Consider the following 23,277-nt stretch of genomic DNA (forward strand, 5'->3'; position numbering starts at 1 on the left):
GCCACAGACCACATGGGTACATTGTAATAATGCTGTGCCCTGTTTGTATAACCCCAGCAGTTATTACTTGCTGTAGCTCTCCCAAATGTGGTGTGTGTCTGTGTGTGTGTACCAGAAGGTCTGCTACATAAACTGCTCTCCCAAAAGTGCCTTTGGATGACATGGATGAGTGACAGGCAGATGTCTCTGAAGAGCCTTCGTATCATGTTTGGAGTGTCAGTGTGCCGTGGTGTGAAAATTTGTTGAAGGAGCCTGTGGAAACGTGTGCGTGTTTCTGCATGTACGTGGCCAAAGCGGAACGCGAGGCACGAGGTGAATATGTGGGTGCTGAGCCAGAAAGAGAGAAAGAAGGAGTACAAGCACCCGTGTTACATATGTTTGGGTGTATCCATGCATGTGTTGTTTGGAAAAAAAATACAAGACACAAAAAGGCTTTCCTTGTAATGTGCATTTAAGTGTGTCAGAGCATCCTTTTCTCCTGTGTTTTCAGTCACAGTGAAGGTGCCTGCTGATGTTGTTAATTATTAATACCCGCAAGCACCACATTCCCACCCTCGTTCCTTGATTATTCTGTGTCAATTCACGAATGTCAGGGAAAATATTTTTCTGGCGGAGCAAACAACTGTAAATCAGGACACAAAAAAGTACTTTAACGTATGACTTGATACCTTGTAGCTCGAATGCAAAGAGCTCTCAAGAGTAAATCAAAGTCCTGGTAATTTTCTGCCACTACAATATTGGGTTTTCAGGGTTAGTCCCTCGATAAATATACAGAAAACCATGTAAAAAAAAAAACCACTTCCTGGTACTTTGCAATATATGCAATCGTGCGTGACTTCAGCCCATTCATATTCACACTGCAGCACTGTAGGCAGCTTTCCGCTTCTCTTAACGCACAACAAAATCTTACGTATGTGTTTTTTTTCATTAGTACGCGCTGCACACGAGGTTGGATTAGCAAGCAGGTGAAGCAACCTCGAGGCCCAGACTCCCGGGAGCCCTCGGTGCCCCGAGTTCACTGCTGTCAGTTGGTAGTAATTAATTAAATGGCTCTGTATTATTGTCTGTCTCACTGAGGGACACAGAGTCAAAGTGTAATTGTATGACCTTTAAGACTTTAGTTTATTCTGTGCATTGTACTTAATGAAACTGCATTTAATCTAATCACAAAAAGCTGATGTCATGCTGAAAACCTGCAGCCCTGACCTGGTCCCATGTTACCTTCGTATTACTGAGCACTAGATTTATCCAAGCCAGTCAGTTTAGGGACGATTTGGGGGATTTTTTTTTTTTTTTTTTTTTTACCTTACGTACATTTTATAATCTTCTAGTCTGCTAAAGCTCCAGGATACATTTGTTTCACCTACATTTATTCAATAACAATTAAGTAGCTTTAACATCAGCACAAAAACTGAGCACCAGCAGCTTCATGACATGCGTTACTATGGCAGAGAAGCTCCTTTAGGTGTGCATAATGTGTCCACAGTGAATGTGCTAGTAACATTGTATCAATATTTCAATTTATTTAAATAAGCTAAGACTCGTCAATTTTATAGTATATTTTGATGTTAACATTTTTGTGCATTCAGCTAAGTAAAAGACTGACTACATTACTTAAATGGGATATTATAGCACATCTCAAGTCACTACAGTATACAGCGCAGTGTGATAAAAGAACGGGTGCTGCAAAAATGATTAATGATGACCTCGCTCTATTCGAGTGTTCTGGTAAGACGTGGAAGAGACTAACAGCTGAAGGAAATTCAGACTGGTGTTGGCGTTAGAAAACGGCCAAAGCAGAGGTAACAAAAGCCGACTGTGAGTGTATAAAAGAAGCTGCTAGTGCTCTCTACATAATGGGAAATAAAGTGCATATAAAGCCTACAGTGCTCAGGTAATTCATCTAATCTATTTGGCCTCCTAACAAGTTAAATCAACCACACAAAGCTAGCTTCTGTTTTGTGCGCTTCATCAGCGTTGCCTCAGCATCATCCATACAATTCTGCTACGAGTTCACAAAAGAAGCCTGCCACTAGTCCTGTATTTTAAATAATCGTGTCAAAATACCTCATTTCCTTCAAAATCCAGCTTCTTTTTGTATAAATACACGACAGTTTGTCCAAACGCTATCTGCTAGCAAGCATGCAAGCTATCTTCAGGTGTGAGCACCCAAAATATTCACCCAAGTAATGTTAATAATCTGGTGTCATATGTTGACTTCATAGGATACAAGTGAAAGTCAGTAATATTCTCGTAATAATGTTTTTGCTGTGCGTTTAGGCAGCAGCCACGAGCTAAAACAATGTGCTGCATCTCCTGGAAAATATGAATAACAATAACGCAGTGGAGATAAAAATGACTCTGCTGTTCAGCCTCATAAAAATACTTATTTACCAACAAGGTTACCATAATGCTGACTGCGTGTACTCCAAGCAAATAGATGTGAAAACAGCTGCGAGGTGTATTTTCTCTGTTCTTTATTTCCGTGGAGGGAATCAAATGGTGGAATACAAAGTAAAATAAGAAGCTGTAACGTTATCAGAGGCCGTGAACCGTAACCAAGATAATATCTATCTTTCCTTGCCGGGCCAAGAGTAACTTGATAGAAGCGATACATTGCTGGCCCTATACGCGCTGATGCACACAGGTACACATCCAACATCTTACGTTACGCTGTCACAAGGAGACGGAAGGAGGCAAAGAGACACTGTTAGACACAGAAACACAAACCTGATGGATGTGCAAAGTGTGTAAAACTGAATGGACTGTTCTCCTGCATGAAATCAATAAAGGTGTATGTATTTGCACATGCACGTGTATATTGCAAAAGCACACACCGCTCTGGTGCATTTACCATCCATTGCCACTCATCCCGGTCGGCATCTTGTGACTGAGTGCCTGCACTGGGGTTTTCAATTATCCAGCAGTCGCACCTTTTCTCCCAGTGAATTAGCATGAGGGGAAAACTCAAGTGGGTAATGGAATTCCATGTGCCGTTTCTTCATTAGATGAGACGAGGCTGGCTGGTTGGTGAATCTTTCTGAGGGAGTGAGGATGATGGATGGTGGCGGGATATAGGTGTTTTGCATGTGCTTGGTGACATCTGGTACGCATCTGGAGCATACGTCTATGTGTTTGAGGCATTTTATGGAGCCCGTCACTGTTATCACAAAAAATTGTCAAGCTCAAAGTTTGAGAAAGCAAACAAATAATAATGTCAGCATTACTAAGACTAATTTTATGGTTCGAACAGAAGCCTCTGAGATCAGTCAATACTTAAATGTCTGAACTTGTAATTGGATTTTGCACCGTAATGATTTTGCATTGAACATATATTTGCATTTATCTCGTCAGGTGCCTTACTGTACCTTTCCTCCCCTGATTAGAAACCAAAAGAGCTGCCAGACATGAAGCCTGATGGATCGTTTTCAATTTCAGCTTCGCACAACTCCAACTTGTCACCTACAGCAACTCCACCCAAGCGAGTTTATCCGGGCTCGGCCGAGTCGTGATTAACCAGGCTTCGGCTCACTCGCGCCGTAGTATTTGAACAATGTCGGAGAGAAAACAAAGAATGCCTGTGGTGCCTGAGCACAGTGTGTTTGTTGTGTCGTGTAATCAGAACGCAGACCTGGACTTCTCTCTGGTTTTCAAATAATGAGGTCAGCGGCTGTGCCAGTAATTCCTGCGAGCCAGAAGCTTCAGACTGCTCTAAACACCTTGTTTCAGACAGGTGTTTGTACTCCTGTCTGTGTATGATGTCAGTGAGAGGTGACGGCCCTAATGTGGTCAGACTTTCTGTCTACTGAGGAGAGCCAATCAGAGAAAAGGTGGCCCACAGGCTGAGGAAGCAACGACAGTGGATGAACTGAGAGGCTCCATCATATAAGAGCTGTGAGCTCTTGTGCAGTTCAAGAATGAAAAACATGCAAGTGGAAATAAGCATAATAGGTCCCCTTTAACTTCTTACACAGCAGAATACCACTTTGAAGAACATGATGTGTATGTAAATTACTAGTGGCTGAATTAATAACGTCTGTCTTATTTTTTGCAGTCACTAATGATTAAAACAGACGATGTGAGACTGCATCTTCAAAGCAGCAGACTGGGATGTTTTTCCTTTAAAATCCAGACAATATTTTGACAGTTTTGAAATTCCAGCCTTTAACAACAGTTACCACCTGCCGAGTCATCGCTGTAAAGAGAAAGAAACAGGTTTTGTCAACGTCTATTAGGCAGCTTCTTTAACTTTGTGAGGCGACCGTGGCTCAGGGGGTTGGGAATCTGTAACCGGAAGGTCGCCGGTTCGATCCCAGGGCTCTCTGTCCTGGTCGTTGTGTCCCTGGGCAAGACACTTTACCCTACTTGCCTACTGGTCTTGGCCAGAGGGGCCGATGGCACGATATGGCAGCCTCGCTTCTGTCAGTCTGCCCCAGGGCAGCTGTGGCTACAACTGTAGCTGCCTCCACCAGTGTATGAATGTGAGAGTGAATGAATAGTGGCATTGTAAAGCGCTTTGGGTGCCTAGAAAAGCGCTATATAAATCCAATCCATTATTATTAATTGTCTGTCTGTGGCAGCTGCTGTTGTAATGATGATTTTCGGCATAAAGAAATGCAGTGCGGGTGAGATTCTGAAGCATTTCACTCTTTGATGCTGAGCCTGTGTGTGTGTTACATCGTGGGTAATCTTCAGCTGCACTCAAACAGTCTCTAGAGAGAAACTGTGTGACACAACCATCATATATCTGGCCCACGGCTGAAAGTTCTTCTGCTCGCGTGTGACTTTAATGTGCACCTCATGTACCCACATACGTGTGTTACTACTACCTCACTGCAGTCTTATCACAAGCCAGATTTGACTTGTCTTGCACCTAAAAGTCATCTGCGATTCAAACAGGATGATATGACAGTTTTTATCTTATCAACATGAAGCTGACAAGGATTCTCGTCTGTTTTACTCTTTGTATTCGCGTCAGACGAACTCCTAAATGAGCTACCGGCGATTGTAAAATGTCGCACTCACCTCCCAAAATTATGCCAAATTGCTCTTCGCATTTCAAAGCAAGCACGCAGTTGTTCTTAGCGGTTAAAATGTAAACACTACAATCAGTATTTTAATTCATGATTGCCAAACAAGCCGTAAGCTAATCACGGAAAGGAGATAATGAAGAAAGCAAGAAGGGAGAGGAAGACTAAGGAGGGAGTCTGTGATTAGGTCTCACCTCAAGATGCCTGTTTTGTCTCAGTGCTCTGGGCTCTGCAGAGAAAATGCAATGTGTGCTGTTTTATCTACGCTGAAAGCAGAAGACACATGCGTTAAAATCAAGGTCAGAGAAACACTCACGCTGTTTATGATCCCTCACTTACAGTAAACTGTAAAAGTCCTGAGCCACCCCTGTTTTCTTTAGATTTTGCTTCCAAGTCTGAGTCAGACTTACTTGTAATTTTGAAGGTCTTGAGCGATAGTTAAGTTGCAGTCTTGATTATTGAGCCCTTTAACACTGACCTACAAATTATTCAAGCATAAAAACACACCGAACTCAAGGGATGAACCAGTGTTGTGTCACATAACAGATAACTTATTAAAGAACCAGTGTGAAACTGTATTTTTAGGGACTTTAATATTAGTCAGTCATAAAAACGGGTCATTCTTTCCCATTTCTGCAGCTGAATCTACCAAAATTCCTAAAGATAAAATTGGAATTTGCAGCAAGAACGTCATTCCCAAAGAGGTATTAGCTAAAAGCTCACATCTCAGCATGGTGTGCAGTTTGTCCTTAAAAATGAGGAAAATGGGCAAATGGAGGACAAAGGAAGATGTAGCAGGGCTGAAAAACTGCATCTGCTGCTTTCAGTATCTGAAAGTCATGTTCTTAAGAGAGATGAAGGACCTGAGAGATGCTTCCAGTCCTTCAGTTGATCCATCTGCTCATCGGAAACGGTGTCAGTGGAATGGTGGAAACTGAAAAGCTGGACTCAAAATCAGCAGTAACTGGTCTTATTTAATGATGAATCTAAATTTGTGGTTTAAATCATCATCAGTATGTCTGGAGGAGGTCAGGAGGGAGATACAATAGCGCGGGTCTACAGAAAAACAGTATCATCAGAGTTCACTCCATCATGCCACCTGGAAAATACGGAGCCCCGCAGGGGACATGGGAGAAAATAAGGACGGACTTTTGCGAGATCTCGCAAAAGTTGAATTCCAACAATGGCGGCAGCTACTTAGTTGTAATATTACTCTTTCTGGGTCACAAAATACACTTTTAAGATATTTTGAGGCGTGAATGTAGTTGTAGTTGATACCTGCTCAGTTTACAAGACATCACATATTTGCAAAAGTGTTCCGACGTTTTCGGAGATCTGACACCCACCATCTCGAAGCTAACGGGAGGTCGAGACCTACTACAGCCGGGAGGAACACCGCTCTCCCGGCACATCGTGCCTCGACCTCCCGGTCGGCTTCGAAGAATGCGGCTAAAACTTTTGCGAAATCTCGCAAAAGTCCGTCTTAATTTTTTCTCTCCCATGTCCCCTGCGGGGCTCCGTAGGAAAGCATCTGATTGGCGACGGCTTCAATAAAAAACCATCAGTGTGGAACGCCATCAGTCATCGATTGGCCTCAACATTAGTGAAGCAGTGCGGGATCATAGAATAGAACAAAGAACAGCTTTGAATGTCCTTCAAGAAGCCTGGAGAACTAATCCTGAGTTCTACTTAAAGAAAAGACAAGAAAGCTGCATGAGAGCGTTCCAGCTGTGGTAAAGAATAAAGTTGGGCATACCAAATACTGACTTCTGTCCTTCGCCTTGTATTCTGCATTTCCATGGATGAAAATATGTGGCTCAAGACTTTTGCACAGTTAGAAAACTGGAGTAGAAAACTACAAAAGCTATTTTACTTTTTGTTGACCACATCCTGTCATCGAAAAGACGTTAAAGTCTGACAAGAGAGCGCGCTCCTTTGAGGAAGCGGTCTAATAAACCGTAAAGATGAAGCTACATAAATCCAGAATCGACAGGCAAAAAGCCCGTAACCTTTTCCTCCAGAGTTACTGCGAAATGAAAAACACTAACAGCAAAGATGTTATATCTGTCATTAGGAAATATTATTTAATAACAAATCTCAATTTCTAAGCATTTCTACTACACGTACACAACTCCCTGAGACAGGAGGGTCTCTGATACTCCCACAACTGCACATACGAGGAGTTCAAAGTGTGAGGCAAATGATAATCTATGCTTCCCTGTAACAACAGCAGTCGTTAGAGGTGAGATCATGCAGAGGATTATTCCTGACAACGCCGATTACCGAGCTCACAGCCGAACAAAAAGCCTCGCTTTGTTCATCGGCTTTCTGCTCTGTAATGGAGCATTTTTTTTTCCAACTATTCTATAGTTTAAGGCAACAATCATTTTTAATATTAAACAAAACCCACTTTGTTTGTACACCCTTGGCTGTCAATAAATCATCTGAAATATTTGCAGTGTTGCCCACGCGAGCAGCTAGAACCGACACTGTGTTCAGAACACGCTGCCTCTCTGAATGAACTGGTGAAGTCTCCAGTTGCTTTTCTTTCTATTAATAAATTCATTAGCGCGTTAGACTGGAGGAACGAAGACATTCATCGCCCAATGACTCGCAGCCAAATTATGCGAGATACCCTGCTTGGCTAGCTGTGCCGCCATATCTAAAAAGCAGAATTAAAAATGCATCCCTTTTCCTTCCTTTAGAGTTTCCTGCAATTACCCAATCAGTTAGAACCACGCAGGGAGGCATGTCCCACATCACCCTCGCAACCCACTCTACGTCTTTATTTTCCCTCTGCCTGTGCCACTCCACTTCCTCTCTCACCTGTGCGCACAAGGAAACACACACATGTGCACACACTCCTATCTCTCTATACTGTAAAGGCAGCTCCAAACTGCTCGTTGTTGGCCCTCATCTTTCCAGAGCAGATGGCTGCTTCTCTGCACCACATGGCCAGCACTCAGGAGATGAGGGGAGCTCTTTAAGAAGAAAAAGACTTTCAATCTGCTTTAGCAACTGTAGCTCCTCCTCATCATCGCATCTTTTTTTTTTCTTTCTTAATTTATTTGTATTTTTTTTGCGTCACCAGCTACTCGTCCCTTTTCCCGACCACACTACCTCTACATGCATTCGCTGCAGTGATTCCACACTGCATTCATCAAGCTGCTGTTGATGATTATGTAAATGCGTAATGCTTATGTAAACGAGCCAAATGCAAGGTCGCGATGTGAAAGTATTAAGATGCTGCACGGGTGCACAGTCGACTGGCTGAGAATTCCAAATCGCAGTTTCCTATGGTTCTCCAACGTGTGTGTGTGTGTGTGTGTGTGTGTGTGTGTGTGTGTGTGTGTGTGTGTGTGTGTGTGTGTGTGTGCGCGCGCACAGAGGTATATATAGGTATGGAGATGCTGGGAGTTAGCCTGACTGTGGTGGAGAAGTGGGGTTATTCTGGATGAGCAAAGACTTCGAGTAGAGCAGTAAGGTTTTTTTTCCTCACTGGGTCTACATCGTGCGTATAAATCATTCGGAGCACTGTGGGATGAATTTTGCCTGAAGATTGCCACAAGGAAAGGAATGAATCGGAGGTTTGTTTGTGGTCATCACCTTGGTTGTAATGCCTTAAACACTTGAAACACACTGAATTTTGAATAGACAAGAATAATACATACAATGTGGAGCATGATGTAGTCACCCAGACGTGGGGCGCTGTCGATGCGGACCAGGATGCCATCTTTTATGGTCGTGCTGAAGCCCACGGCTAGCCGGTCCGTCCGGGTGCTTGGCCTCTCGTTATTGGGCCACGTGTATGTGATCAGACCCCCTCCTTTGCCAAAGATGTAGGTCGTGCCAGCTGTGGAAATAAAAAAACAACAACAACAGGAATTAGATTTGTCGTACGATAAATAGAGGCAGATAGAAAGAGGTGAAAACTGAAATCTGTGATGTACAAACAGAGACTAACTAGACGCCAGGGAGCAGCGTGTTGTCACAAACAAGACACGTTTCTGACAAAACTGGATTAACGCTTCTTCCATTAGGGGCTAAATCTACGGTAATTCCGTTACAGCTTCCTCGCCGGGGCAACAATGTAACTGTGTCGAGTTCTATTTTAGGATTTTAATGCTATTCAGCCACCGCCACCTTTCGGGTAGAAGTCAGCTGCTCCCCTGACGCCATCTATGACCTATCCAGCTCTTAAATATAGCCCCTTCCCAGGGAATTACAGCCGGTATGGCCAGAAACGGATAAGTCTCCCAATCCTCATGTATTATACATGAAACCTGCAACCAAAGAACAAAGGTTGGCCCAAGAAAGTAGAGAAGGGGGACTGAGGGGGATCGAAGAACTTTTGTCTGGTTTAATTTGACAAATGCAGTGTTGAAAAAAAGGAGTCAGTACCAGTAGGGAATTCTATCTATCTATCTAACTATATATATATATATATATATATATATATATATATATATATATATATATATATATATATATATGTATGTATGTATGTGCAGATTTGTGTCAGATTAGAGCCTCTGCCTGGATCAAGCTCGGCCCTCAGCCAGAGAATCTGTGAAAACTGTTTGTGGATTTCCTTTTTTATCATTATGTGAAACTGGCAAGAAAGACCAAAGCTATTTGTTTTCAGGGTGGGATTCAGTTCCAACTTTTGAATATTCCCTGAGGTGAGTTTGAATTAAAGCGTTGATTCCCTGAGCCGCTTAGCCGTCTCGTCCGCATTTAGCCAAAGATAATCGGGAGATCTGAGGCATTAGACCTGCAGCAGATAGTCTAGTAGGTGAATCAATATGGGAGAAAACCGGTTCCTGTGGCCTAAGGAGAGCGGAAAGCGTGTGGCCCACCTCAGAGGGCTACGCTGGATTCCTAATGAAGTCTCGGAGTTCTGGCATCAATGTATTAATTCATTTTTTGCTGCCTCCATCAACTCTCGGCTTCCCTTTCTTCCGCATCACCTCCCGCCCCTCGCCATTTCTCTTTTCCATTCACTTCCTCTGCAAGTCACCTGAACATCTGTTTGGCCGTGTGATGGGTGCCCAGCTGTCTCGCTGTTTCCCCAATGAAGCGGCCAACAATCTGCTCTGTGGTCTATAATACCCTGGGGACTCCAAGAACATATGGATGAGAGGGACTAAAAAAGAGGGAGAGACTCTAGTGACCAGATGAGCGTCTCTATTTGCCTTCAGGCACACAAACAGGTCTGTATTTTACACAACTCAGGCGCCAGCACTGCAAACCACCAGCGAAGGTCGTCCGTGCACCGAGCCTCGAATAATCCGCCTCATTCCGTATAGCTAATAATCATAAACGGACGGTTTTAACGCAGATATTTTTATTTTTCCTGAACAGAAGTGATAAAATCATTCAGCTTCTGTCAGAGACTTTACTGCAGATGAAACTACTGAGCGTATCACCTGCCTCAAATAGCATATTTCACCCATTGCAGTGCATCAGAAAACAAGCCCCTGATGCTACGAGAGGCGGCAGACAGCAGCCTGCAGCCAGGTTGCACCCGATCTGGCTGCACTGTCTCATCGCCTCAAAGTTTCTTCTTGCCAAAAGAGTTCGGGCAGACTAGGGATCAGTTTCCCCGGCAAACGAGCAAACTTCGCCTATCTCATCTAGCACACACTCGTTTTTTTTGGAGGGGATGACGATGATGAGCAGCAAAGATACAAGCACCCCGGGGAGCCAATTATCACATTGAGGAGATTTGCTTAGTGTTTCAAGAAGACAATGTTCAGCATGAAGTACACACAGGCTGCCACACGCACAACGGGCTGACGCACACACACACAGAGCGGGCGGGCTGACGGAGACATAAATGCACATCGTGATGCAGTCTAAAAGTGTGCAAACACGTGCGCATTCGCACAAACACTGGGAACATGATGCCTTCTCACATTTTCAGTCACACAAGTGGGTGATTATCTGCACAAGTACAGAGAAGAGAAAGAACCCGAGATCGCCGAGATGTAGCACATTTCCCTAACAACCTGCCGGGGCCCAGACTGCACCAGCTGCATTTCCACACGCAGAGGAAGTCCACTGCATATCAACAGCCTATGCATGCAAGAGTACTGGGAATGGCATCATTTCTGATACTCATATGAAGGGAAAAAAAAAAGATTTGTGTGACTGTTACGCAGCTGAAAAGAGAGAATGCACATGCCAGGCTACATTTCCAAGGTCAAGACTTTGATTTGAATAATTTCACTGAAGCTAGAGCTGCTGGGACTTTCCATTTAAGTGTGGATGTACTGAGCACCAATATAAATTTCAGCAGCTTTGCAAAGAGACTAATTAGAGGGCGGAGGGGTAAGCGATGGCGTGTTATAACATTTCTAGCATATTTTCACACTCATGCTCTCAGATATCTTTACTAAAACGTCCTCGGACATTTACCTGTCCTGCAAACTGTTAAGGAACAATAATCTTCAATGTTTTTTCGTTTCTGGGTCTCTGTTTTTGGGAAAGTTGTCTGAGTGCAATGAAAATGTTGATTTCTTATATTCACTTCAGCCAGCAAGCATTTTAAGACCGATCAAAACACCAAAGTGAGGGTCAGGTGCACCGATTTTCGCCTTGATTTTCTTGGTAACAATGCAACAAAGATTTTGAGACAGCATCTAGGATTTTAATTCACTCGGCTGCATAAAAGAGGTGATGAGCAGGCTAATTTGTTCTCTGCTTCTTGGAAATGTCTGAAAGTCCTCCTCACTTCAGCGCGCTCCAACTATTCCAATGTCCCTTTCCTTTCTCCCTTGTAATTACCACAGACTATTTCTTCTGATGCTGTGCTCATTCTTGGCATTCTCTAAGAGATGAGCCATCACTTTTGGCCACAACTCCCCCCCCCCCCCTCCATCAGTGCTTACAAGGTTGGAGGATTAATAAGCAATAAATAGCAGAAATGATGTGTAAAATACACACATGGGCTTTCACAGCCACGAAGCCTGGTGAAAAGCTAACTGTAGGGGAAATATCATCAAAGGAATCAAATCTACACACAGTACAGACTGTAGAGAGCGTTATTTTAGTCTATCAGAGGGGACTTTCATCTCCAGCTTTGAATAATGCAATCTTGCTATGGCCACTGGGTACTGGAGGGAGGCCATCTGAAATCTAATTGTAACACACTGGTGCTACATTGACTTGGAGATAAGAAGATCTCTGAAACAAGAAAAATGACCAATGCTGAATTTTTCAAACGATTTCTCTTTAAAGAAAACAAGCAAAAACACCCCCAAAACCTATGGAGGGAGTATAGCTGTGAAAATAAAGGCCACATACTAATGCGCTGCTCCCTAGGAGTTGTGATTCATTGCATCTGCAGCATGGCTCCGTTTAGAGACAAACTGTAGATGAGAGACTAGGTCAAAGCCTTGGCCTCTATTTCACAGAGGTCCCCTGAGGCGTGGAAGAGCAGACAGAAGGTCAGGACACCTGTCTGCAGGACAGAGCTATGTTCTGTCCTTCAGCCCCCACATGACATTACAAAACTAAAGGGATGAAGGGAGAAAAGGGAGGAGGACACAGGATTTTCACACAGAGCCAGAAATCACTGCTTTCAATGCACCTGACCAGTGTGGGGAGAAATGAGGGGAATACGCTGGAATTCTCAATTCCCTGTTTCAACCTCAACAAGAGAATTTTGCTCTGGCTCCACTCTGTCTGTCTTCTACATGCACATATGAACTTCAGCAGCCAGCAATGATATCTGGAAAGGAGCAAAAGGAGCGGAGCAGCTGCCGTGATGCATGTCGGTTATATTGGTTGTATTCAGACTTCACACCATGCTGCGATAAAACCCTCTATTTAGAGGCAGCAGACCTACAGTAAAAGCCAGGGCGAGGTGCTAGTCGAGCTTTTTTCTCTCTCAGATTAAGTTGGATGGAGTACTGGGAGTGTGTGTGTGTGCTGCATGCATGTGTGTTAGACACCACTAAGAGGAAGGTGGCACTACCAGCTACCCACAAGGCACACACAACTGCAGCGGGTAAATGCTCTAAACTCCAACTCTTTGTGCAAGCGTGCACACATGCACGCTCAGAGTCATTTGCATAGACCAGTGTGAGTCTTAAAGCATGCACACACACACATGCGCACGTCTGCAAGTGCACACATTTTCTCTCCTTTCTCCTTGCTGTGTGTGTGTGTCTTGTTTATGTGCTTTTATGTTTTTCCCCTTGTTATCTCTTGGGCTTTCTGCAGCACTGGCACCCCAGGGGATGGAGAAAGAAGACAAACACGGTTTGATGTGGTCGAATTTTCTGCCATCGGAGAACGAAGAAAAGAAAGCGGAGCTCAAAAAAAAAAAAAAAACATCCTGGAAGTGAGATGCAAAATGTAATTGCCTCCTCAATCATGTTCAAAAGAACTCTATCATTACAATACTTTCCCCTGCTGTGCTTCATACATAGGGAATTATTAGGCTTGCTGTCCTTCACACAGTGACAATAAAGAATCATTGGCAGAGGAATCAAATTGTGAGATACTGAGCTGTGTAATCACTGGGATTTATCTCCATTTTACAACCTCTTATCATTTCATAATTCATATTTCCAACTGTTGCCTCTCCCCTCTGGGATAGAGTGAGAGGAGGACTAATGATTGAACGTTCTCCTTCTCCCCGCCGCTCCTCAATCAGCTGCCAGAAGTAAGCTTAGAGGAAACAGCTAAAATGCTTTACAGCGATACCTATGTGTGTGTGTGTGTGTGTGTTGTGCTTTAAAGGACTTCTGTGGCGGCCGGTGTGTGCGTGTTTGCATGTGTCTCTGCTGTCATCACACACGGTGGCCATGTGTCCCATCTCTCAAGAGCAATGCCGAACAAAAAAAATGCAGAACATGATGGATGAAGGGCGGTGTGTCGTGAAGAACGGCTACGTAAAGGAAACAGGCAGCCTCGAATGATTTACACTGTCTGTTTCCCCGTTATAATAAGCTGTAGCATTACCGCACTATATGGATTCACGCGCCAAAAACCAGGGGTAATGGAAGCAGGGAAAAGCTAAAACTAGACACAGAATGGACTGAGCATATATAGCACAAAGTGGTTTTACCCGCGCAGCCAGAGCTGTATTATGATGCATGTGCAAACAGCAAGCTGTAAAGACCCACAAAGCGTTGGGATTGTGACAAACAAAAGATGTAAGGTTTCCACCATATTTTGCTTATAGCAATATCGCTCTTTAAAACTCTAATAATTCAGACTAATTAAACTTTATGTGTGCTGCGTGTTCTGGGCTCTGCTATGGACAGGGAGGACGGCTTTTGTGTGTATTCTTAAAGAAACGTACATAAATGTCAAAAAAGCTGGCTGAAAAAATATGAAGCACCAGTACAAACGGCGATAATGGCCTACAGAGTTATTTCCCAGTGTACACAGTACGTACAGAGCATTGTACAGCTTGCTCTGCATTGTATAACATTTTGTCAGAGTCATATTCTAACTTTATGAGCCAGGCTAAACTGACAAATGCAGCGCAGTGAGTCCAAGGTTTAGGCAGCTTCTGCTTGGGCTGCGAAGTTGCACCAGCAGCCAAGATGATAAAGTCTGAGCCGCTGGGCAGCAGCTCCACAGTCAAAACTACAGTTATAGTACTACACTTGCCCAAAAAACGCCAAGGGAAACTGAGGCCTTTGTGCTGCGGTGGGATTTAGCGCTAGTGCCAGTTATGTTGGAGGTGGCTGTTGGTGCCAGCTCTGATGGAGCGCAGCTGTGGGAGAAGAAGCTGCAACATCAGGAGGGTAAACAGGAACATATTGTGCTCTGTGTAGTGTCTGTGGAAGTGTGGCCAAAATGTTTTTGATTTTCTCTTATTTTGCTGATTTGTGTGTCAACTTATAAGTTATTTAGTGTGTTAAATCAAAAAAAAAGCTGCCTCTTTTTCACCTTTTTTTCCAGGCATCACATCTTCACACCGGAGGTGCGACCAGTGAAGGATTTGCTTGAAGAATATTTATCAGTTATCTAATTTGTTGTCAAGTAGAGCCTGACTGACACAGGACTTTTAGAACCGATACCAGGTGCAGTAAATCTGACAGTTGATTTTTTCAGACTAACGAAACACATAAAATTTCTGTAACTTCTGTTATGTGCAGCAATTTATGTCACCTCACTAAGATATTAAATGAATGCAGTTTGAAATGCATTTTGCTTTACTGTCACAACGAGTGGCAGATAACTCAGTTAAACTCAGTTTGTCGTCGTTACGGTAACATCCAAAAGTCATGATGCCAAAGGGGATGCTGCAGAGTGCCCTCTGGTGGACACACCATGCAACAGTCAACACTAATAACACAGCTGAAGGGTGTTTCTTCCATCTCTTTCAAATGTTTATAGATCTGCCACTTCACAGGCTTAGAAATGAACATATGATATGAATGATATGATATCAGTACCATTTTATCGGATACTTATTATTTCAGATATATTGGTTTTGCAGATAAATCACTCAAACTCAATTTCAATTTAGAAGTTTAGGACCAACTGTTTCTTGTATAACCCACTGTTCACTCTGTTGCTAATTTATGAGAAACACTTTCTCACACTCATGGGACACAGCATAATAACAGAAACCCATACCTGTATATACAGGTACTTACTATAATAACATATAACTCAGCTGTAACATGAACATGTTACCCAGTGTTAGTCTGCAAATCTGACCAGATCCTAATGAATCACCAACCCTTTGCTACTTTCCTGACTTTGTTCCTTTTACTAACATAACTACAACAATAAACCCCGAACGAGTACTTCCAACAACACAACAGGAAGTAAAAGGACTCAATCAAAAAGTTTCCCGTTCTTGTCACCCTTGATTGGACATACTTGACATATTTCCATGACGAACAGCTTGATTTGCCATCTGTATCGTGTGGTTGTGGCAGAAGCGACAAGATGTGGAGATGGTGAACGGGGAGCGAGTGGGGAAAGAGTCACTTTTTGCTGCAGGAGGGAGGGAAGGAGGCAAGACACGGAGAAGGGAGGAAAAACACAGATGGAGAGAGAGAGAGTCAAGCGGTGTCGATGGGAACCCGAGATGATCCGAGCCCCTCCACCCCCACTCTCTCTGAGCAACAGGAAAAGGCTTTGTAACACTGGCTCCTTACTCACAGGCATGTCAAAGCATCCTCAGATCGCTATAGAAGAACGGGAAGATCGACTCACTGACACCCATTAACAAAGCAGTCATGTAGCCTCACTTCAGATTCATGCAACACTGCAAAGGTGCAAATGTGAGTACACAGAAGTGAAAATACACACACATACACACAGTCTTGAACAGCAGAAGCTGAGCCATAACAACTCCCCTCTCATTACCGCGAAACCAGCCAGTCTCACCCTCCTACCCCCCCACCCCCTCTTGCCTCTCCTCCTGCTGCATTACTGACACTCCTCTCTGTTGTAGCGGCAAGCGGACAGAGAGGAAGGGCTTTAAGTGATTTTTTTTCTCGGTTCTCTGGAGATGTCAGCTCCTATTCTCTCTGGTTGTAAAAGGAAGGGGAAGCGGGAAGGGGGTCTGAAGAGGATTTCAGAGGCTGGGGGAGCAGGGAGAAAGGGAGGAGGTGGGGTTGCAGCTGAGATCTACACAGCTCTCTAGGCTACAAAGAAGACCTGTCTGCTGACTCTAATGCTGCTCACTGCCACCAGTGGGGGTTTTTTTAGAGAGGGGAGAGCGACGTTGTGGAGAGATGAAAGGAGAGGAGGTACGAGCTAGGAAAGATGCGGAAGGATGCTGGAGACAGGCTGACACCGTCAGATGGACGGCAAAGGCGGAGCCAAGTCAGCTTGTAGGAGCTCAAAGTCACAAAAATATCACTAATAAATAGTCGTGACATCTCTCTCCAAAGCTTTGTACAACCTGAATGCCGTGCTTTTGCATGGTGAATATTAACGTTCTGTCGGATCCGGTGTTGACGCTCCCGCCGCTCTCAGAAAATTAGGATATGAGCGTCTCCTTCCCATCATTCATAATGCATGACACGCAATGTGTGTGAGGCATATCACTTCAGAGACAGGCCACACCGAACCCTGGCGAGGATTAGGTGAAGAAGACCTCCTGAAGAATAAGGGAATCCAAGATGGCTCCGAGTGGAAGCATCATTTATAATTGAATCTTCCCCAGAGGGCAGTGCAGCCTGTCTGTCTTAGCCAAGGCTTCACGAGAGAGCCCGTAGCTCCACTCGCCCTCACTCTGCAAAAGCCTGTGTCTGTCTCTCTCTCCCCTTTTCTCTGCAATAACTGAAAGGCCCTGATACATAAATACAACACTGCAACTTTATCCACTGATCTTATCCTAAGGCCTTTATGACTCAAACCCCAGTTGGACACAATTACTCGTTTCTGAACTTTTTGCAAACTTTTAGTCCAAGGAGTGGCTAAAGTTGAGACTTTACACTTTTGTGTGCTGCCCTTTAGTGGAAAAAGAAAAGCTAATTTGGATAATTACACTGTATATGACAGACCTGTGTAGCTGCTGTGGCGTAAAAACATCATCATCGTCATCGTGTCACGTGTTGAAAACCAGGAATTGAGACCAGAAACAAACTGGAGCAGCACTAATCGGAGAAAACTCATCTGAATTTCAGGAGTGGGACCATACCTCATACACTTCCCTCCTGTTTCTGTCTATATATGTCCTCCGCCTCCTCCTTTTTTCCCCAATTCATTAATTCATCCACCTCTCATTAGTACATGGGAGTATGCACGGGCTCAGGAGCTGCCACCAGTCCTCAGAGTCCTTCTCCGAACCACAGCTCCAATTCATGCTTACTCCACCTGCCATTATCCATTAAAATGCTGTCAAATGTGAGTGAGGCTGTGGTCCCAGCTAGTGGCATGAGGTATTAAACTAGGCAAGAAGTGTAGTCATTTTCTTCTCATATACTTCTCTGCACCTAGAGTCCTTTTGGAAACCAACTAAGGTGCCTCCTAACCCCCACTGGCCGTTAGAATGGATTCACACTGTGCATTGGCTTCAGTCATTCAATCAGGGCTAAGATGAAAACCAAGTTAATTAAAAGGCAGGATAACAAGAGACAAACAGGAACTCATTAAAAGAAAAGATAGTTTTCATAAAATACCCAGTCAAAATATGCGGTGATCTGATATTTCGTGATGAACTTATTTTGAAATGGCACTGATATGATTCATTTGGGAAAGAGGAGGGTGGAATAGAGAGACGCGCTTTAAGGACTCATGGTCTCCAAAGCTTGCCTCCTAACTCCAGATTTCCTTTGTAGTTATTTAATAAAACGAAGGAGACCTTTGCAGTTAATTATCAGGATGAGTGGTATAACCTATTTTGCGCCTCGTGCACAAACTAATGGCCTCACAATTATTGATGCCTTTGAAAGTATTATTTAAGAAAATAAATAAATGGATTTGCACAAGCTCAGTGGAAATGGAAGGAAGTGTCCCAAATGTTTTATTAGAACTCTAGGATACAGCGCATTTTGGTTAGTGACACTTAAACACCTAGAAGCTTGTTTACAAGACAAACTGTGTCATTAAATGCTACCATTTTATCCAAGCCATAATCTTAATTTATACTGATGAACATTGCATTAGACGGTTCTGTTATTAAGCTTCTTTGTGGTCCATCTTCTCCTGGTGAACAGATAGGGCTGTTTATCCCTACTGTATAGATGATAAAGGCCCTCTGCTGAGACATGTTGGCTGAATAAAGAGCAGAGCCTTCCAGTGACTCAGACAGTTTTGCAGAGTTATTTTTCACATGATGTCAACAAACCACGGCAGCAAATGGATTTTGCTAGTTCTGTTTGCTTGCCTCAGACTAGTTGTGGACAGAATGTAATAAGTCAGGAGGGATTGACTATCTGTCCAACTGGCTGCCACATTTGCTACACCAAGCAAGCCGTTTCAGCATTTGTTTGATGGTAGGGTAGCTACTCTTAATGGTGACATATGCTCATTTCTAGCCCTGTTTTTCTTGCCACTAGGGCTCCAAGGGAATAAGCTGTATTTGCATCAGGCATTATATTAGCCCTCTATGACCATTTCTGTTCTTGTCTCTTTAAGGCTCCCTGATGAGTGCAACCACTTGGTTATCAACGGCCAACCGAAGCCCTTTGCAGAGATCTCTGCTGCTCCCAAGGCTACAAAAAAACTTCTAACTCTGTCTCTAAGTCCAATGTTTGTTGGTTGACTCTGACAGTTACTCTGGAGTAACTGGAGAAATACCATTATGAAGTTGGCTCTCAGACTGTTCGTGGGCATGGCCAAACATTCAAACCAATGTGGCATCATTAAGTAAATAAGTATGCCTATTTGGAAGTTTTTAAGTGTCATTTCAAGTTTCAATCCATTTTCTTCCACTTATTCAATGTAGGCTCGTGTTTGGGGACTGAAGCCTATCCAAGGTACCATGGGGTAAGCGGCAGGGTACACCCTGGACAGGTCACCAGTTTGTCTGGTGGTGAATCACCAGTTAACCTAACATTACTAACTGCATGTCTTTGGACTGTCAGAGTACTCGGAAAGAACATGCAAACCACACAGGAAGGCGCCAGATTCAAACTCAGGACACTTCTTGCTGTGAGGCACAAAAAGCACCATGCTATTTGTTAGCAATTTGCATGATGTCAGGTAGTTCTAATGTCAGTTCAGTTTGGAAGCAGAAGGGGCTTGACTCACTTGATGGCTGTGCTTTTTTCATTAGGGTTTGGAACTTTGACTACGCATACATCATAGCCAAAGTTCAAAAATAGTATAGAAATTTGACATAAAATCACACACACACACACACACACACACACACACACACACACACACACACACACACACACACACACACACACACACACAAATATGAAAAACTAAGCTACGGAAGTGTTTCACATCTTTCTCGCTTTTGGGTGCAACGGAAAGTCTGAACGTGTGAGAGGTGATAATTAAGGTGGCGCCCTGTGTACAGTCTTCCCTGTAGCTTTAAATGGAAAGTTACAGGTACAAACAAATGTTGCAAAGTGAAGAAATGAGCAGCTTTAATTTTTCATGCCAGCCTCATTAAATCGTACATTGTTCTGACATGCCGGCTGCGTATTTCTATTACAGCCAGGTTCTATTTATAAAACGACCCGAGACTCGCTGTCTCACATGCCTACCTGCCTTTGAAGAATATGGATTAGAGAAATGGACGGACAGATGCTAAAAGGAATCAGTGTCTTGTACAAAGCGGGGCTAATCTTCCCTTTGATATCGACAACATCAAATAGAAAAACACTTGAACCTACTTGAAATACACGGTGGCGGCTCGTCCTCACGGGGGGAAAATAAACAACGCAAGTAAGCTGACAATATGGATGTCTGCTTCTGAGATCAAACTCAAACTGTGGATAAACTTGTCTAATGACCTTTTTTCTCTCGTTCTGTGCCCTCTTTTTTTGTCTGAATTTGATGATTGCCCGCCTCAAACACAGCCTCATTGTGTTCTCTAAAGATAGACCAGCTGTGCCAGCGGTTGGCATAGCAACCCCACTTCTCAGCCACGAACATCTGCAACAAACCTGACATTGTTTCCAACCATACCTGCTTCAAACACCTTTACATTTCACTGATTAACTCGCAAACCGCTCCTCCCCACTAATGATGGACGGAAATGCTTCAACTGCGCATTGCAATGCGGTTCCCACATCTCTTGCGTCCTCTCCGTCACACAGAGAAAAATCTTTCTAAATGTGTTAGAGACATTTAGAAAGGAAAAAAAAAAAAAAAAAAAAAAAAAAAAAAACACAGAGAAAAATCAGGCTGGTGTGTGAGACTGAAGAAAAAAAAATTCTTTTATGGAAGCAATCAGTACATGGTAACGGTCATTCATCAAAGGGACTCAGAATTTATCGCTCTGCGGGGTTTCATCTTCGCGAACCCCTTGCTAAGGCTGATGGTGGTCCTCCAGTACCGGTTCATGCAGCGGGAGGTGAGAGATTTCACAGCAAAGTCTCTGATAAGTTGACTTGAAGTGACACTTTGAGCTGAGATTGGCCCTTTGTAACAATAGGTGAGAGTTCAGGTAGCAATCAGTGAGAACTTATGAAAGCTTGCAGAGATGTAGGTAAAGTTGGGTAATCACTTCAGTTTACATGAAGAACAGACAGACTAGTGAAAATTTACAAGGAAAAAGACCCTATCTAATTAAGTTTCTATGTAGGGCAAGGGCTACCACTGAATGGCTGGATGAGAATACAAATGATGACTTTTGATGTCAGGTTCAAAATCAAACAACTATGGGAGTCCTTGGATTTCGACAAAGGTTTGCACTGCCATCATCAAAGTGCCAAACAAAGAACAGCTTTTGGACCGGCGCTCCATCGATTCTACACAAAGGATGGTAACAATCTTTCTGATGTAGCTCAACACCTTGCTGATGCAGCTTCACACATTGTTGGATAAAGACAGAAGAAATTATTTATTCCAGTTGAGGGTGAATGTGAAACACTTGGAGACAGGTCTCTCTCCATCTGCTAACATTTGGAACCATCCAAACATGCTAATTTTTCTTAATCAAAAATAGATGAAACTGAAGTAGTAAAGATGTATCCAGGGCTGTTGCTGAGGAAGAGTTTCTGACAATTATGAATCATGAAAAGTAGAACTAAAGAGAGGGTCATTAATGTTTATCAGTGCTGCTGGTGGAAAGATGGCCACAGTACATCCAGTACTCGTTATAAATCTCTGTCTCTCTTCCACAGCATGTCTTTATCCTGTCTTCCTTCTCTCACCCCAACCAATCGCAGCAGATGGCCCCGCCCCTCCCTGAGCCTGGTTCTGCTGGAGGTTTCTTCCTGTTAAAAGGGAGTTTTTCCTTCCCACTGTCGCCAAAGTGCTGCTCATAGGGGGTCATATGATTGTTGGGTTTTTCTCTGTATGTCTTATTGTACGGTCTACCTTACAATATAAAGCACCTCGAGGCGACTGTTGTTGTCTGTACAAAATAACATTGAAGTGAATCGAGTTTGGCTTTACAAGGCGGAGCAGATGAGGGAATTGTAGTTAACACAACTGCCTTATAAATCTAAATACAGTTCAGCAAATAAGAAGATGGCTAGTGTAGAATGAAGTAAAGGGATATCAGAATCAAAACTATTTCAGCTACAACTGTCAAACAAAAGCGCTGGAAATGCCTCTTTGGTTAATCCAAACCTTTTTTCAAGTTTCGATATCAACACATAATAGTAACATTTAATAAATTCCTCCATCAAACAAGACAAATTAGCAAAACTTCACTTAATTTACCAGCCATCTGTACATGTCTTAATTCACTTAAGCGCTCATACACATTTTTATTTTTATTTTAGTCTGTCTCTTCATATCAGAGCCACACAGATATGCACATGAACACACACACTGAGACAGATAGCACATTGTCTGACTGAGACATTCTTTATCACTGCAACTGGGTTCCAATATTGCAATCGTACTCTGCAGCTGCTGTTTTCTAATCCCCTCCAATAGGCGGTTTGATTTCAGCCCTCTATTGAATGTGTCAACCTTATAATTAATACCCTCCCTCACTTTAATTCACCTCCACTCTGTCCTCTCCATTCTTCTCCTCACAATTCCTCTTCTTCCACCATTGACCAGCCACCTTAACGGAGTCGTGCTTGTAGTTCCACCCAATGCACCAAGGACATTGAGCCAGACGCAAAATACAGCAGTGAAATAGAGCTGGGCGATATGAGATTTTTTCATATCACGATATGTTTTTTTCATTTCAGGCGATAACGATATCTATCACAATATAAGCCAAATAACTATATTTGTAAGATTTAAATGTGCCGTTGCTCACAAGTAAAATGTGAAATAATCAGCAGCTTCTTTTGATTTAAATATTTATTTCCCATAATAAGTTCAACAGGGTAGATGTACTTAAGGAACATGAGACTTTTTCAGATAAATAAAGGCAAATATTGCAAACTACACAAAAGGCAGCCGCTAAAGCGTTTAAGTTTCAAAATAGAACAAACGAAACAGACTAAATTGTCAATTCCACTTAGAAACAAAATATTAATTCTAAAAATAAATCTTAGTTTGTTTTACAGAAGAACAGACAAAACTGACTAACTTTTGTCAATATCAAATAAACTGAGAACTAAAAGGAAATTCTCAATCTCTCCTTGTTGTATAGCTGAGCTTTTCAAACAGTTTCAACAGTTACTTTAGTCTGACAAAAGCCGAATGACGAATTAGCGCTTCCAGTCAG

The 23,277-nt window shown here is 43.1% G+C and overlaps 1 protein-coding gene across 4 annotated transcripts in view; it reads right to left on the reverse strand.

The window, feature by feature from the left end:
• nrxn3b (neurexin 3b) overlaps positions 1 to 23,277 on the reverse strand; it is a 346,499-nt gene that overhangs the window by 81,284 nt on the left and 241,938 nt on the right. For all 4 annotated transcript variants that reach the window (XM_080883239.1, XM_080883238.1, XM_080883237.1 and 1 more), the window contains one exon: positions 8,702 to 8,883. In XM_080883239.1, the coding sequence (XP_080739365.1) occupies positions 8,702 to 8,883 (182 nt within the window). The remainder of the gene's footprint in view (positions 1 to 8,701; positions 8,884 to 23,277) is intronic.

The sequence above is a fragment of the Rhamphochromis sp. 'chilingali' genome (assembly GCF_963969265.1).
Source record: "Rhamphochromis sp. 'chilingali' genome assembly, chromosome: 5".
In the NCBI taxonomy this organism is placed as follows: domain Eukaryota; kingdom Metazoa; phylum Chordata; class Actinopteri; order Cichliformes; family Cichlidae; genus Rhamphochromis; species Rhamphochromis sp. 'chilingali'.